General features: G+C 36.2%; 1 protein-coding gene across 3 annotated transcripts in view; it reads left to right on the top strand.

The window, feature by feature from the left end:
• LNPK (lunapark, ER junction formation factor) overlaps positions 1–15,707 on the top strand; it is a 97,960-nt gene that overhangs the window by 67,915 nt on the left and 14,338 nt on the right. For all 3 annotated transcript variants that reach the window (XM_088830233.1, XM_055397005.2, XM_088830236.1), the window contains one exon: positions 9,161–9,373. In XM_088830233.1, coding sequence (XP_088686359.1) covers positions 9,161–9,373 — 213 coding nt within the window. The remainder of the gene's footprint in view (positions 1–9,160; positions 9,374–15,707) is intronic.

Raw genomic sequence — 15,707 nt, 5'->3', positions numbered from 1 at the left:
CTTAATTAGAACCGTTCAACTTCGGCTTCTTCAGCGTTACTGGTTGGGGCATGGGCTTGGATTAGTGTAATATTGAATGGTTTGCCTTGGAAACGAACAGAAATCATTCTGTTGTTTTTAAGATTGCATCCAAGTACTGCATTTCGGACTCTTTTGTTGACCATGATGGCTACTCCATTTCTTCTAAGGGGTTCCTGCCCATAGTAGTAGATTCAATGGTCATCTGAGTTAAATTCACCCATTCCAGTCCATTTTAATTCACTGATTCCTAGAATGTCTATGTTCACTCTTGCCATCTCCTGTTTGACCACTTCCAATTTGCCTTGATTCATGGACCTAACATTCCAGGTTCTTATGCAATATTGCTCTTTGTATCATCGGACCTTGCTTCTATCACCAGTCACATCCACAACTGGGTATTGTTTTTGCTTTGGCTCCATCCCTTCATTCTTTCTGGATTTATTTCTCCACTGATCTCCAGTAGCATACTGGGCACCTACCGACCTGGGGAATTCCTCATTCAGTATCCTATCATTTTGCCCTTTGATACTGTTCATGGGGTTCTCAAGGCAAGTATACTGAAGTGGTTTGCCATTCCCTTCTCCAGTGGACCACATTTGGCTGTGGTCCATGTGATCAGATTGACTAGTTTTCTGTGATTATGATTTCAGTGTGTCTGCCCTCTGATGCCCTCTCGCAATACCTACTGTCTTATTTGGGTTTCTCTTACCTTGGTCGTGGGATATCTCTTCACAGCTGCTCCAGCAAAGCACAGCCGCTCTACCTTACCTTGGACGAGGGGTATCTCCTCAAGACCGCCCCTCCTGACCTTGAACGTCCAGTAGCTCCTCTCGGCCCTCCTGCGCCCACGCAGCCACCGCCTATTGGACGCGTGGTAGCTCTTCTTGGCTGTCGGCCCTGGCCTTGAGCGTGGGGTAGCTCCTCTAGGCCACGCTTTTTTGCGTGGTAGGTTGCGCCGGGGCTGGCGTCTCGGGCCGGTGTCTCACGTTTGCTCTGCCGGGGCCGGCGTCTCTCACGTCTGCGAGTAGGGATTTGATAAAATGTATATATAATAACAAAAATCCCATGGACAGAGGAGCCTGGCAGACTGTAGTCAATGGGATCACAAAAGTTGGACAAGACTTAGCGACGAAACCATTGCCACCATGTATAATAAGGGTAATGATGATATTATAAGTTGGTAACCAAAGCAATAGTACTTCGAGTGGTAGGTGATACTTTGGTATCACCTGAGCTAAGGAAGAGGACAAAAACCATGTTGCATTGGGTTGAAGAATGAACTGTTAGGAAAGTTTTTCTTCTTTCTTTTCCTTTTTCCCTTAAAGCTTTGCCTCTATGGGAAGAAAAAGGTTATGGAGTCATTTTTGTTAATAAAAGGCCATTGACCTATTGAGAAAACAAACTGGATAGAAAAGTAGGGCAGAAGCTGAATTTAAAGGAGCTTAGCATGAGTAGGATGTGAAGAAGATGATACAGTGAATGCAGACTTTCATTTAGAAAGTAAAAGGAGGAGATATCAGATTCATGATCTTTATTATTTAAAGGAATCATATAAATTTAAACAAGAGAGACCTGAATTTATATAAATTCAAAAATAGAAACTCTCCTGAAAATATATTTCCATGTTCCACCTAACTGCATCTCATGATCACATTTATGAAAAACCAAAGTCCCCTAAATTTAAGTGTCCACATCCACATATGCTAATCATTCATAGACTTAAAGACCTTTTTCTGTTCGTTGCTAAAATCCTAGTCATTGAAATTTCTTTGTATGACGCTTAGAACTGAACACGATAGTTCAGAAAGCCTTTAACCAGTATTAGGGAAAATATGAGGATTGTCTTTGTAGTTTTGCCAACACTCTTTAAAAGAAATTTGAAACCCAGAGTGGATAAAAGACTTTTAGTTCACATAAGAAAATTGTGGTATCAGCTAGGATGAAAATATAGGCCTCCTAATGGCTGCAATACTTTGGCCACCTCATGAGACGAGTTGACTCACTAGAAAAGACTCTGATGCTGGGAAAGGTTGGGGGCGGGAGGAGAAGGGGATGACAGAGAATGAGATGGCTGGATGGCATCACCAACTCGATGGAGGTGAGTTTGAGTTAACTCCAGCAGTTGGTGTTGGACAGGGAGGCCTGGCGTGCTGTGATTCATGGGGTCGCAAAGAGTCGGACACGACTGAGCGACTGAACTGAACTGAACTGAATGATGTTTTTGCTGCTACAACTTAATACCAAAACAAAGACAATCCTTCTACCTGTATGTATAAGGAATCATTATTTAAAAATCTGATAGATTAAGGGATAATTATTGGTATTGTAGAACATTCATCTCAAGAAGTATTTAATAGCAAGCTGCTGCTGCTGCTAAGTCACTTTAGTCGTGTCTGACTCTGTGTGACCCCATAGACAGAAGCCCACCAGGCTGCCCCGTCCCTGGGATTCTCCATGCAAGAACACTGGAGTGGGTTGCCATTTCCTTCTGCAATGTGTGAAAGCGAAAAGTGAAAGTGAAGTCGCTCAGTCGTGTCTGACCCTTAGCGATATCCCACGGACTGCAGCCTACCAGGCACCTCCATCCATGGGATTTTCTAGGCAAGAGTACTGGAGTGGCTTGCCATTGCCTTCCCCATAATAGCAAGCTAGATTAATAGATTTAAGTTTTATATATTGCATTTAAGCAAGTTCACAAATAACTCTAGGAAAACATTTAACTTGCAAATTAATATCTATATTTTGTTTTAATAATTACTTTAGAAATTCTAGATTGCTCAGCTCTAGATTTATTGTATAAGCTGAACCTTTAGATGTATACCACTTCTAATAGTTATTACTTATTAAGTACTTTTCTTGTGCTCTGGGAAAGCTCTTTGTGTTGATTATCTCATTTATTCTTTATAACAACCGTAAGAGGTAAGTATTCTCGTTATGAGGAAACTGAACTGAGAGACGTCATCAACTTGGAAAAGCCTTCCTGCACATCTAATAAATAGGGTGGAGCTAAAATTTAAATCCAGACAATTTGATTCCAGAATTTATGTTTTTAACAACTATTCTGTTTCATTACTTTAAACTTTGTTTTCTTCCTTTTATCATAAAATAGTAGTTTTCAATCTCATTGTGATCCTCTTTGATTCATTTTGAATTTAAAATTGGGCTTCCCAAGTGGTGTTAGTGGTAAAGAACCTGCCTGCTAATGCAGGAAACATTAAGAGATGCTGGTTTAATCCCTGGTTCAGGAAGATCCCCTGGAGGAGGGCATGGCAACCCACTCCAATATTCTTGCCTGGAGAATCCCATGGATAGTGGGGCCTAGCAGGCTACAGTCCACAGGGTCTCCGAGAGTCGGACATGGCTGAAGTGAATGTCCTCATACTTAGTATGATTTTTATTGAATTATTGATTGCTGATTGATAAGGATATCCTTTAGTCAAGAGGTAACTTCATGGGATAGTTCATGGATAACTTCATGGGGTGTACCTAACGAGACTTATGTCGAGTGCTTGGTAAATGTTGTTAGGGGATGGTATTTTACGTTTGAATGTGGGAAATGTGCAGTATATCCAATATGACTATTTTGTTGAGTGTGAGAAACTTATTAAGAGATTTAATAATACAAAGCATTTGTAAATGGCACATAGCTAAAAGTAGATAAATCTTAGCTATTTTTCATTGAGACTACCAGAATATTTTATAGTACTTCACCAAATATAGATTTGGTATTGTATTGCTAGCTGTTTTCAACCATAGTCATTGTAACTCTTTGTTACCTTCTTTTCCTTTGTAAATACTGAAACTATGTTTTCACCCTTTCCTGACTCTTTTATATCAGTTTTCCCTTTTGTCTGCCTAATTTTAGATTTAGAAATAATATGAAGCCAAATCTCTTTTATGGAATGCTGAGTATGGTGTCCTTTTAGTTATAGACCTTACCTTTCAGTAGCAAATAAGTGACACTAAAAGTGTGCTTTAGTTAATTTTCACTGGGTAAATTGACGCTCAGAGGAAGCAGTCTCAAGTCTTTGTTCAAGAAGTTAAAGACTTTTAAGATAGTCTAATAAATGTTAAGCATTTATCTGGAAGAAAAATAACGATTTTTGAGTTGAAAGTGAAGTGAAAGTCGCATAGTCGTGTCCTACTCTTTGTGATGCCATGGACTGTATCCTGCCCAGCTCCCCTGTCCATGGAATTCTCAAGGCAAGGATACCCTTCTCCAGGGAATTTTCCCGACCCAGCAATGAAACCTGGGTCTCCTGCATTGCAGGCAGATTCTTTACCAACTGAGACACTAGGGAAGCCCTTTGGAGTTACATTTTACCTAAAAATCTGTTAAAGAAATGATTTAAAATGTTGATGCCTTGTTTTTTAAATTAATTCCAGTAATCAAATCCTTATATGATTTCACTGATCTCAGTACCTTTTGTAGAATTTAATGGCTTTCTTAATGTTAAGAAGTTCCCTGTGAATAAAAGATAATTGAGTGACCAGTTAATTTGCTGGAATTAATTAGGATATAATTAATCGAGGTAAAATTCAAAATTTTCTGTAAACTGTAAGGTAAATAGCCAAATATAAGGACATTTCCATTTATATAATGATGACATACTTGTAATTTATTATTGCAGTGGCTAGGTTAAAGATGAAATTAAGAACCAGTGGAAAATTTGTTGGTTCCAGTAATTAAAGTTAAATGGTGATTTGAAAATACTTAATTGTATGAACTCAATTCCATCACCTCCACTAGCTTTGTTTGTAGTGATGCTTCCTAAGGCCCACTTCACATTCCAGGATGTCTGGCTCTAGGTGAGTGATCACACCATCATGATTATCCGGTTGTGAAGATCTTTTTTGTACAGTTCTTCTGTGTATTCTTGCCACCTCTTCTTAATATCTTCTGCTTCTATTAGGTCCCTACCATTTCTGTCCTTTATTGAGCCCATCTTTGTATGAAATATTCCCTTGGTATCTCTAATTATCTTTTTTTTTATACTACTTGCTTTATTGAGATGCTCACTTTAACACAGTAGTCTAGAACCAAGCCCATAATATCTTCAAGTTATACCTGTATGTCAGTGATGTCTCAATGAAAACAGAAGGAGAAAAATAATCCACAAAGTTTGTTCTCCAGTTTCTTTTTAGTCTCATGAATGCAATTGTTAAGTCACAGTCTTAGTATTTTACTGTGGCTTGAACATACTCACCATCCTTTACACTTTTCTGAAAAATGTAGGAATTTGGAATTGAATACTGTGTGTGTTTTCCCTCAAATAACAGTTGAATTTATAGGGCAAGTCAACACAGCATCCCTGGTAGTATTAGGTGAAGAAATTAAAAAAAAATAAAATCTCCAAACTCAGAGAAATATAATTCAAAATGAAACTGCATTTTGTTTCTTGAAGAGATCTCTAGTCTTTCCCATTCTGTTGTTTTCCTCTATTTCTTTCCATTGATCGCTGAGGAGGTCTTTCTTATCTCTCCTTGCTATTCTTTGGGACTCTGCATTCAAATGGGAATATCTTTCCTTTTCTCCTTTGCTTTTTGCTTCTCTTCTTTTCACAGCTATTTATAAGGCCTCCTCATACAGCCATTTTGCTTTTTTGCACTTCTTTTCCATGGGGATGGTCTTGGTCCCTGTCTCCTGTACAGTGTCACGAATCTCCTTCCATAGTTTATCAGGCACTCTATCAGATCTAGTCCCTTAAATCTATTTCTCACCTGCACTGTATAATCATAAGGGATTTGATTTAGGTCATATCTGAATGGTCTAGTGGTTTTCCCCACTTTCTTCAATTTAAGTCTGAATTTGGCAATAAGTTCATGATCTGAGCTGTAGTCAGCTCCCAGTCTTGTTTTTGCTGACTGTATAGAGCTTCTCCATCTTTGGCTGCAAAGAATATAATCAGTCTGATTTCAGTGTTGATCATCTGGTGATGTCCATGTGTAGAGTCTTCTCTTGTGTTTTAGAAGAGGGTGTTTGCTATGAGCAGTGTGTTCTCTTGACTAAACTCTATTAGCCTTTGCCCTGCTTCATTCTGTATTGCAGGGCCAAATTTGCCTGTTACTCCAGGTGTTTCTTGACTTGCTACTTTTGCATTCCAGTCCCCTATAATGAAAAGGACATCTTTTTTGGGTGTTAGTTCTAAAAGCTAGTGGAGATGATGGAATTCCAGTTGAGCTATTTCAAATCCTGAAAGATGATGCTGTGAAAGTGCTATGATCAATATGCCAGCAAATTTGGAAAACTCAGCAGTGGCCACAGGACTGGAAAAGGTCAGTTTTCATTCCAATCCCAAGGAAAGGCAATGCCAGAGAAAGCTCAAACTACCGCACAATTGTACTCATCTCACATGCTAGTAAAGTCATGCTCAAAATTCTCCAAGCCAGGCTTCAGCAATACGTGAACCGTGAACTTCCAGATGTTTAAGCTGGTTTTAGGAAAGGCAGAGGCACCAGAGATCAAATTGCCAACATCCGCTGGATCATGGAGAAAGCAAGAGAGTTCCAGAAAAACATCTGTTTCTGCTTTATTGACTATGCCAAAGCCTTTGACTGTGTGGATCACAATAAACTGTGGAAAATTCTGAAAGAGATGGGAATAGCAGACCACCTGACCTGCCTCTTGAGAAACCTGTATGCAGGTCAGGAAGCAACAGTTAGAACTGGACATGGAACAACAGACAGTTGTTATATGCCGAGTACATCATGAGAAACACTGGGCTGGATGAAGCACAAGCTGGAATCAAGATTGCCGGGAGAAATATCAATAACCTCAGATATGCAGATGACACTACCCTTATGGCAGAAAGTGAAGAAGAACTTAAAAAGCCTCTTGAAAGTGAAAGAGGAGAGTGAAAAAGTTCGCTTAAAGATCAACATTCAGAAAACGAAGATCATGGCATCTGGTCCCATCACTTCATGGGAAATAGATGGGGAAACAGTGAAAACTGTCAGACTTTATTTTTTGGGGCTCCAAAATCACTGCAGATGGTGATTGCAGCCATGAAATTAAAAGATGCTTGGTTCAGATGGTAAAGAATCTGCCTGTAATGCAGGAGACCCGGGTTCGATTCCTGGGTCAGGAAGAGCCCCTGGAGAAGGGAATGGCAACCAACTCTGGTACTCTTGCCTGGAGAATCCCATGGATAAAGGAGCCTGGTGGGCTACAGTCCATGGGGTCACAAAGGGTCAGACATGACTGAGTGACTAACACTACAACACTACTCCTTGGAAGGAAAGTTATGACCAACCTAGACAGCATATTAAAAAGCAGAGATTTGCCAGCAAAGGTCCGTCTAGTCAAGGCTTTGGTTTTTCTAGCGGTCATGTATGGATGTGAGAGTTGGACTGTGAAGAAAGCTGATCGCCAAAGAATTGGTGCTTTTGAACTGTGGTGCTGGAGAAGACTCTTGAGAGTCCCTTGGACTGCAAGGAGATCCACCCAGTCTATCCTAAAGGAGACCAGTCCTGGGTGTTCATTGGAAGGACTGATGCTGAAGCTGAAACTCCAATACTTCGGCCACCTCATGGGAAGAGTTGACTCATTGGAAAAGACCCTGATGCTGGGAGGGATTGGGGGCAGGAGGAGAAAGGGATGACAGAAAATGAGATGGCTGGATGGCATCACCAACTCGATGGACATGAGTTTGGGTGAACTCCGGGAGTTCGTGATGAACAGGGAGGCCTGGCTTTCTGCGATTCGTGGGGTCGCAAATAGTCGGACATGACTGAGCGGTTGAACTGAACTGAATTGAACTGAATTGCACGAAAGCACTGTCATCTGAAATTTGTGTTCAATAAATGTGAGCTGTCAACTTAAAGACATTATCTTATTTAATTCTCATAACAATTCTGAATTAGGATATTATTATCCTGATTTTGCAAATAAATAGAAGCTTAACAAAGTTAACCCATCTGGGGTCATGGAGCTGTAGCTGGGATGCTAACCAAACCTTTTTGACCGCAGGACCCAGTTTCTTAATAGTTGACGAGGTTACAGTAAACTCAAATCTGGTGCTCAAGTTGTACTTTTGATTGCAATGAGCTTTTTATGAAAATCTTTAGTTGTCAAATGGAGTCCAAATTTAAAGTATTTTGCTTCTGAAACTGCATTTTTTTTACCAATCATGCCAATTAAAATTTATTAATAACTTCTTAGTTTTAACTTACCATTTCAGGATTTGTAATAATTTAAGGTGATATGTAGAATTACAAAGTTAGAAGTGCATCTTTATTTGAGATCGTACTGTCAACATTCCAGTAAGATATTGGTGAGAATGGGGAATGATAGAATTGAATTTTATGTTACTGAGTACAGAGGGGGATCATGAAACTTTATGTAAAGGAACAGATAGTAGATATAGTAAATGACTTTGAGAGCCATACGGTCTCTGTTGTGTTAACTCAGACTCTTCTAAAACAGCCATAGACAGTATGTAAAGAACTGTGTTATTGTGTTTCAGTGAAAAACTACAAAAAGAGGTGACAGCCTGGATTTGACTCATTTACCAACTTCTTGTAATTTTTGCAAAAAAAGATAAAATTTGTTATTCTAATGTATTGTTTGTGCAGAGTGAAAGTTTTCCTTTGTTGAATGTATTGACCAAAAAAAATTTATCCCAAAAGATAGTAGTATAAAGGGGAATAGGAATGGTACCTTTCTTCAGCATTTCTTAATTTCTTAATTACTTCATAAATTACATGACAATTCCAGATATACTTATTTGCTCATTTCTTAGCATTACCATTTTTTATCTTGAAAAAACAATTCTGCAGTTTTCACTGGTGTTTTCACTTTTTCTGATAAACTTTCTTTATCATAAATAACTTGGGAGGGATTTATTATAAAAAGATATAATGCATAATTGGGTGATGATTTTATTTTATTTGAATTTATTTTGAAAAACAGTATCAGTAGGTAGACTTAGATCAAGACATATGTAAATATATACATGTTGTTGAATTTTAGGTTCAGAAATGGAGTACTCTGTAGTCAGTTTTCAGTGTTACATTGTTTGACCTTGTAGATGATTTCTAGTGCTGCAAAACTTTATTGAATGTAAATCATTTGTGATATTGACTGATGGTGGTATGCTAAATGTTAAACCTAATATATACTTTTTATTCTTATTTTCAGAGATTCGTCAGAGAACTGCCGCTCAAAGAAACGTTTCTCCAACACCAGCAGGCTCCAGCCAGGGCCCTCCTCCGCAAGTTCCAGTTTCTCCTGGACCACCAAAGGACACTTCAGCCCCTGGTGGACCCCCAGAAAGAACTGTTACTCCAGCCTTATCATCAAATGTGTTACCAAGACGTTTTGGATCCCCTGCTACTTCAGTGCCTGGAATGGGTAAACAAAGCACTTAATGTTATTTACAGTATATTGTTTTCTCTGGTTACCAATAAAATGGGCCATTTTCAGACAGTATGGAAATGGCATTTCATTTGGAAATAGCAGAGCAGTTATCTGATTAAGCAGGAGTTCCATATTCAATTAGCCATAACTCTTTACAGCTGGCACCTTGTGATACTGAAACCTATTTCTTGAGCTCATTTAACTGTTATGGCTTCTTTGTTTAAATGGCAATAAAATACTTTGTAGTATTCTGTAGTCAACAGTATAGCATATCTTTTTATATTCAGCTTTAGAATGGCTCCAGATTTATATAAAATGAGGATAGACGAGAACATTTTGGGAATGTATTCATGCTTTTTGCTAAACCCTTCATATATATTTTTAAACTTGACAGATTAATATTTCATGAAGAATATTCATGTACTGTAGTATGTAATACTACTAATGTTAATGTGAGCTTGGTAGATTTTTCTTTTTTTAAGCCTTAGAGCCTCAGTATTTTCTGACAGATACTTTAACATAAAGTCCTATTGAATTAACATACTGCCTTTACTACTATTTCATCTCTTTGGATTCTCCTTTTTCAGTTTTGTAGATCTCTAAGGGAAGATCCCATTTTAGAAGTGTAATAGATTATATTACCCTGCAACTTTCTTTTGGAGTGTGATTGGGACATGAAAGTCTTCTTCAGCAGATCACATTATTGTATGTAGAGTCCCATGTCAGATTCTTAAATATGATAACAAATTATTTATTTTATTTTAGGATATTTGATTTTGATTTAGATTAATTTCATATTTCATGACTAATTACATATAATTTACGACTTTGAGCCTCGTCAGAAGTTGATATCAGATATTCAGGGCATTTACATTTACATAGTCTTAATATCCATAAGCAATCTAAATGTTACTAATACAGTAGATTTTCTCCCCCTCCTTTTTCTTCGAAAACAGCATAAGATTTTAGAAAACTAAACTATTAATTTATAAATATATTAAGAAAGCTAACTACAAGTGAAATGAATATAAATCATAACTTTTAATTGTTGGTTATTGAAAAAATACTTTTAAACTTAACATATAATTATGTCACTCAGGGCAACTGGATATTTTGTGAAATTGAGTAAATTAAACTGGTTGAAAAATTTTCATCTTTCAGTTGTTACTGGTTGATTTGAGATACCCATGACTTGTAAAGTAAAGCTCTTAGTTGTTTAATGGAAGAACTGTTTTGTGAGAATGCATTTTGTATATCTATTTTTAAAGAAATTAGAGTTTATCAACTTATACAGAGTAATAAAAACTATATAATAGCACGTGTAAAAACAGGGTTTCAGTAGCCTACCATTCCATGGTCGTGTAAGCATAATATATTTTGCTAAAGTTTTTAATTAGTTTCTGTGTAAAAGACTTTGTATTTAAGTTGTACATTGCCAGAAATGTGAGTGAGCTAAGTGATTTCTTTTTGAGAAGATTAATAATTCATTTTTTCATTATGCCATATTTGTGAAAGAGAATCAATTTAATGTGTATTACCACAGGGCTCCCATATGTTTGAAAATTAATAACCAGCAGGTACTTGATAATTTGCCAAGCTGTGTAAAAATGACCAATATTCCTACAATGATTGCTCTTGATGTTTGTATTAATTACTGTTACCTGTAACAGCATGAATACAAAGATGTGCTATTTTAAAAGTTATTAATATGCAAGGGAGTTAAGATATTTTTATGAAATCTGTTGTTTTATTTATCCAGATTCCTTTATGGACATTTTCATATTAAGCATGTAGAAGTAAAATACTCCAACAAAAGTTAAGCTGGCTTAAATGCTTTCAAAATTTAATTTGGCATGCTTATTTAAGTTGAAAATTTGATAATGAGGAATGACACTTAATGTCTGCATTCAAGTTTATTTTTTGATGCTAATGATTGAATGTTAAGTATGACTCTACTTAACATTAGCCAAAGAAATGCCAATAGCCAATGAAATGTGAACAATGCACTTGATTCCTAATACTGAAAACTTATTCTAGAACCTAATTTCATTTACTAGCTATAATTCTATATCATGCCCCCCTTTTTAAGATGGTAACAGCCTTAGGATTTGTGACTATTTACAATGCAGATTTCTTAGCTTTTAGAATATTAATATCATATTGCTGCCCTAAAGCCATTCGTTAATGCTTTAAAGGTTTTGTCACAGTCATTTTGAAGACCTTTAATCCATGTGTTGCAGGGCTTGTTTCAACAAGACCTCATTTTGTTTGAAAGTCTTCTACAAGGTCTCCATGTAAACGTCCACTGCTGCCTATCTTAGTTTTGTCTGGTATTGTTTTACAAAGGCAAACATCACATCTTATTTATTTTATTCTCTAACTTTCTTCTCAGTGCCTTCTGTGTAGTCTCTCATTTTAGAATATCTCCTGCAAACAGTTCTCTTTCAGTTTTCAGAGAGTACTGTAGAGTTAAAACTCATAATTTTGGATGTGTAACTTTATTTTTGTTACTGTTTTTATATGATGTAATCATTAACTAAATTCCAAGTTATTCCTCTACTCCTGACTCTCCATTCGTCATCTCTGATACTGGCTAATTTATTATAGGAATACAATGTATCTCTCCATTTATTTAGATCTTCTCTAGTTTCTCTTAGCAATGTTTTGCAGTGTTCATAGCTTTTGTACCTTTTTTGATTAAATGTGCATCTGATTATTTCATGTTTTTGTCCTAGTTTAAATACTTTATTAACTGTTTCCATTGTTCACTGGTAACGTACATGGACATTGATTTTTGTATAGTGATCTTATATCCTGTAATATTGCTAAAGTCACTGGTTCTTATAACTTTTATATCGATTCCATAATATATCCTAAATAGGTTTCAGATTGTTGGTGACTAAATACAATTCTACTTCTTCCTTTTAAATCTAGATTCCTTTCTTTTTCTTACCTTATTACACTAGCTAGAATTTTCAGTGCAGTGTTAAATAGAAGTGATGAGAGCAGACATCATTGTCTTATTGCTGATCCTAGGAGGAAAGCATTTACTTTTTTACCATTCAGTGTAAGCTATAGGGTTTTTTTTTTTTTTTTTTAATAAATAGCCTCTATCAGATTGAGGAGAAGTACCCTTCCATTCCTAGTTAGCTGAAGGTTTTTATCAGTAACAGATGATGGATTTTTTCAAATCCTTGTTGCATCTTTTGAGATGCTCTTATAGGGTTTTAGTTTTTTTTCAATATCACTATTTCATATGGTGAAATACGTTGATTGGTTTTTTTTTTAACATTGACATTTTTTAGCCATTAAACCACCATGCTTTCCTGAAGTAAATTTGACTTGGTCATGACATTTTAATTTTTATGTATATTATTGGGTTCAGTTTGTTAAAATTTTGTTAGAAATGTGTACATCAATTTTCCTTAGAGATACTGGTCTGTTTTGTTTTTGCTTTTTTTCTTGTAATTTTGTTTTGGCAGTTTTCTTTATTTGTTTTCCTGTAATTTTTTTGGTTTTCTTGTAATTTTTTTTGGTCTTCTTGTAATTTTTTTGGTCTGGCTTTGGTACAGGAGTATTGCTATCCTCAGTATGAGAAAACATTTTCTTGCCTTTAGTTTTATGGACATGTTTGTATAGAATTGGTATTATTTCTTAGTAATAAATGTTACAGGTTGAAGTGGCTAGGCCTGGTGTTTTCTTTGTGGAAGGTTTTTTCTTTTTTTAAAAAAAATTTAAAATTTTTTAAAACAAGAAAACTACAGACTAATATCCCTATAAATATAGATGCAAAAATTCTTAACAAAATTTTAGCAAGTTGAAGTTTCTGTTTCTTGTTGAGTAAGTTGTGGTAGTTTGGTAGTCTTTTGATGAATTTGTTTCTCCTAACTTAAGAATTTATTGGCATAAAGTTATTCATAACATACCCTTATTATTCTTTGAGTATCTTTACTATCTGGATTTATGTCATTTCTCTCATTGTTAATATTTTGTATCTTTCCTTTTTATCCTGACTAGTCTGACTAGAGCTTTATCAGTTTTGTCTTTATCAATTTGGTCTTCTCAAAGAACTAGCTTTTCTCTATTATTCTAGTATATTTTTATTAATTTCCACTCTGATCTTTGTTATTTCGTTTATTCTGTTTACTTTGGGTTTCATTTGCTCTTTCCTTTTAGGTTCTTAAGGTAGAAACTGAATTCATGGATTTTAGATCTATCCTCTTTTGTAGGTGTTTAGCAGTATAGGTGTTTAGTGTTATAAAGTTTCCTCTAAGTATTGTTTTAGTTGTATATCATAAATTTGATATGTTGTTTTTTTGTTCTCATTCAGTTAAAGATACTTTCTAATTTCTTTATTTTTCTTTAAAGCTTGGATTATTTAGTTATATATTATTGAGTCTTCAAATATTTGAGTATTTTCCTGATGTCTTTTTGTTGCTTATTTCTAGTTTAAATCTGTTGTGGTCAGAAAACATACTTTGTATTATTGAACCTTCTTGAATGTATTGAGATTTGTTTTATGTTTCAGACTATCATCTGTCTTGGTATATGCTTTATGTTCACTTGGAAAGAATATATGTTTTGTTCCTGTTGGGTAGAATGGCTGTAAATGTTGATTGCGTCAAGTTGGTTAAGTAGATAGTATTCCGTTCCGTTCCGTCTCTCAGTCGTGTCCGACTCTTTGCGACCCTGTGGACTGTAGCCTACCAGGCTTCTCCATCCATGGGATTCTCTAGGCAAGAATACTGGAGTGGGTTACCGTTTCCTTCTCCAGGGGATCTTCCCAACCCAGGGATTGAACCCGGGTCTCCCGCATTGGAGGCAGACGCTTTAACCTCTGAGCCATCAAGGTGTATCATTAATGACTTTTTGTTTGTTTATTCTGCCAGTGCTTGAGAGAATGCTGTTGAAATCTCCAGCTATAATTGTGTATTTATTTCTTTTTGTGTTTCTTTTAGTTTTTGTATAATGTGTTTTGAAACTCTGTTATAATGCACATACATCATAGGTTTAGGATTATTATGTCCTCTTGATGAATTGACTCCTTGTCATTATGAAATTACACTTTTACCCTGTTTATATTCTTTGCTCTAGAATCTACTTTGATTGCTATTAATACAGGTGCTCTAGGTTTCTTTTGAATAGTGTTAGTGTATTTATGTGGAGAAGGAAATGGCAACCCACTCCAGTGTTCTTGCCTAGAGAATCCCGGGGACAGGGGAGCCTGGTGGGCTGCCGTCTATGGGGTCGCACAGAGTCGGACACGACTGGAGCGACTTAGCAGCAGCAGCAGCGTATTTATGTAGTTTTCTGTGTCATTTACCTTTAGTCTGTTTGTGTTTTTATATTTAAAATGGATTTTTTGTAAGCGACATCTATTGGGTCTTGCTTTTTTATCCATTCTGACAATCTTTGCCTTATAGTGAGGATGCTCAGGCCACTTACATTTAATGTAATGATTGATATGTTTAAGTTTGAGTTTAAATCTTTTGTTGTGCTAGTTTTCTATTTTTCCCATCTGTTCTGCTGCCTTTCTTGTTTTCTGCCTCTTGTGGGTTGAGTATCTTTTATGATTGCTTTTAATCATTTTTTTTTGTTGTTGCCTTATTAGCTATAATGCTTTTTTATTGTTATTTTAGCGGGTTCTTTAGAGTTTGCAGTATGTATCATTAATTTATCATAGTTCATCTCAAATGGTATGACCCCAGTTCTCATACAGATTAAGAATCAAACTACAGTATACTTAATGTTTCTCTCCCCTTGGCCTTTGTGGTATTGTTGTCATACATTTTACTTATACATGTGTTATAAACCCCACAAGGAGTTACAGATATCCTCTGCATTTTGAAAATTCACTTTACACCACTTTGCTTTTATGAAAGACCTACATTAGTGCCTGTTTCCACTAATTAAAAGAATCGGAAGAAGGTTTTCGCTTTTACAAAAAAAGATGAAAAGCGAAAATAGCATTCAGCATTTGTTTTGCAGCGAGCTGTTGTAGAGGCAGCGTGCATCCTGAGCAGCAAGAGTGGCACCACCAAGCTCCTTCCCTGGGAACTACACTCAGCATCTCATCATCAAGCCGCCATAGCTTTGAACTTTGTCTGTGAGCATCTGTGCTTTGTCTCAATTTATTTTGTGCATCCATTAGCAAGATGTGTCCTAAGGTAATTGCTTCTTCACTTTATGCCATTTTGGCTTATGAAAGCTTTCATGGGAACTTTTGGATAGCAAGGGAAACCTGTATTGCTTTTTCTTTAAGCCATCAATTGTTTTTTAAAGCGATATAAATAATGTTTTATATATTTACCCACATGGTAACCATTTC

Source organism: Moschus berezovskii, chromosome 2, assembly GCF_049115385.1.
Source record: "Moschus berezovskii isolate FMDL1 chromosome 2, NW_MosBer_1.0, whole genome shotgun sequence".
In the NCBI taxonomy this organism is placed as follows: domain Eukaryota; kingdom Metazoa; phylum Chordata; class Mammalia; order Artiodactyla; family Moschidae; genus Moschus; species Moschus berezovskii.
Note: the sequence above shows the minus strand (reverse complement) of the source record. Positions and strands in the feature narration are given on the sequence as shown.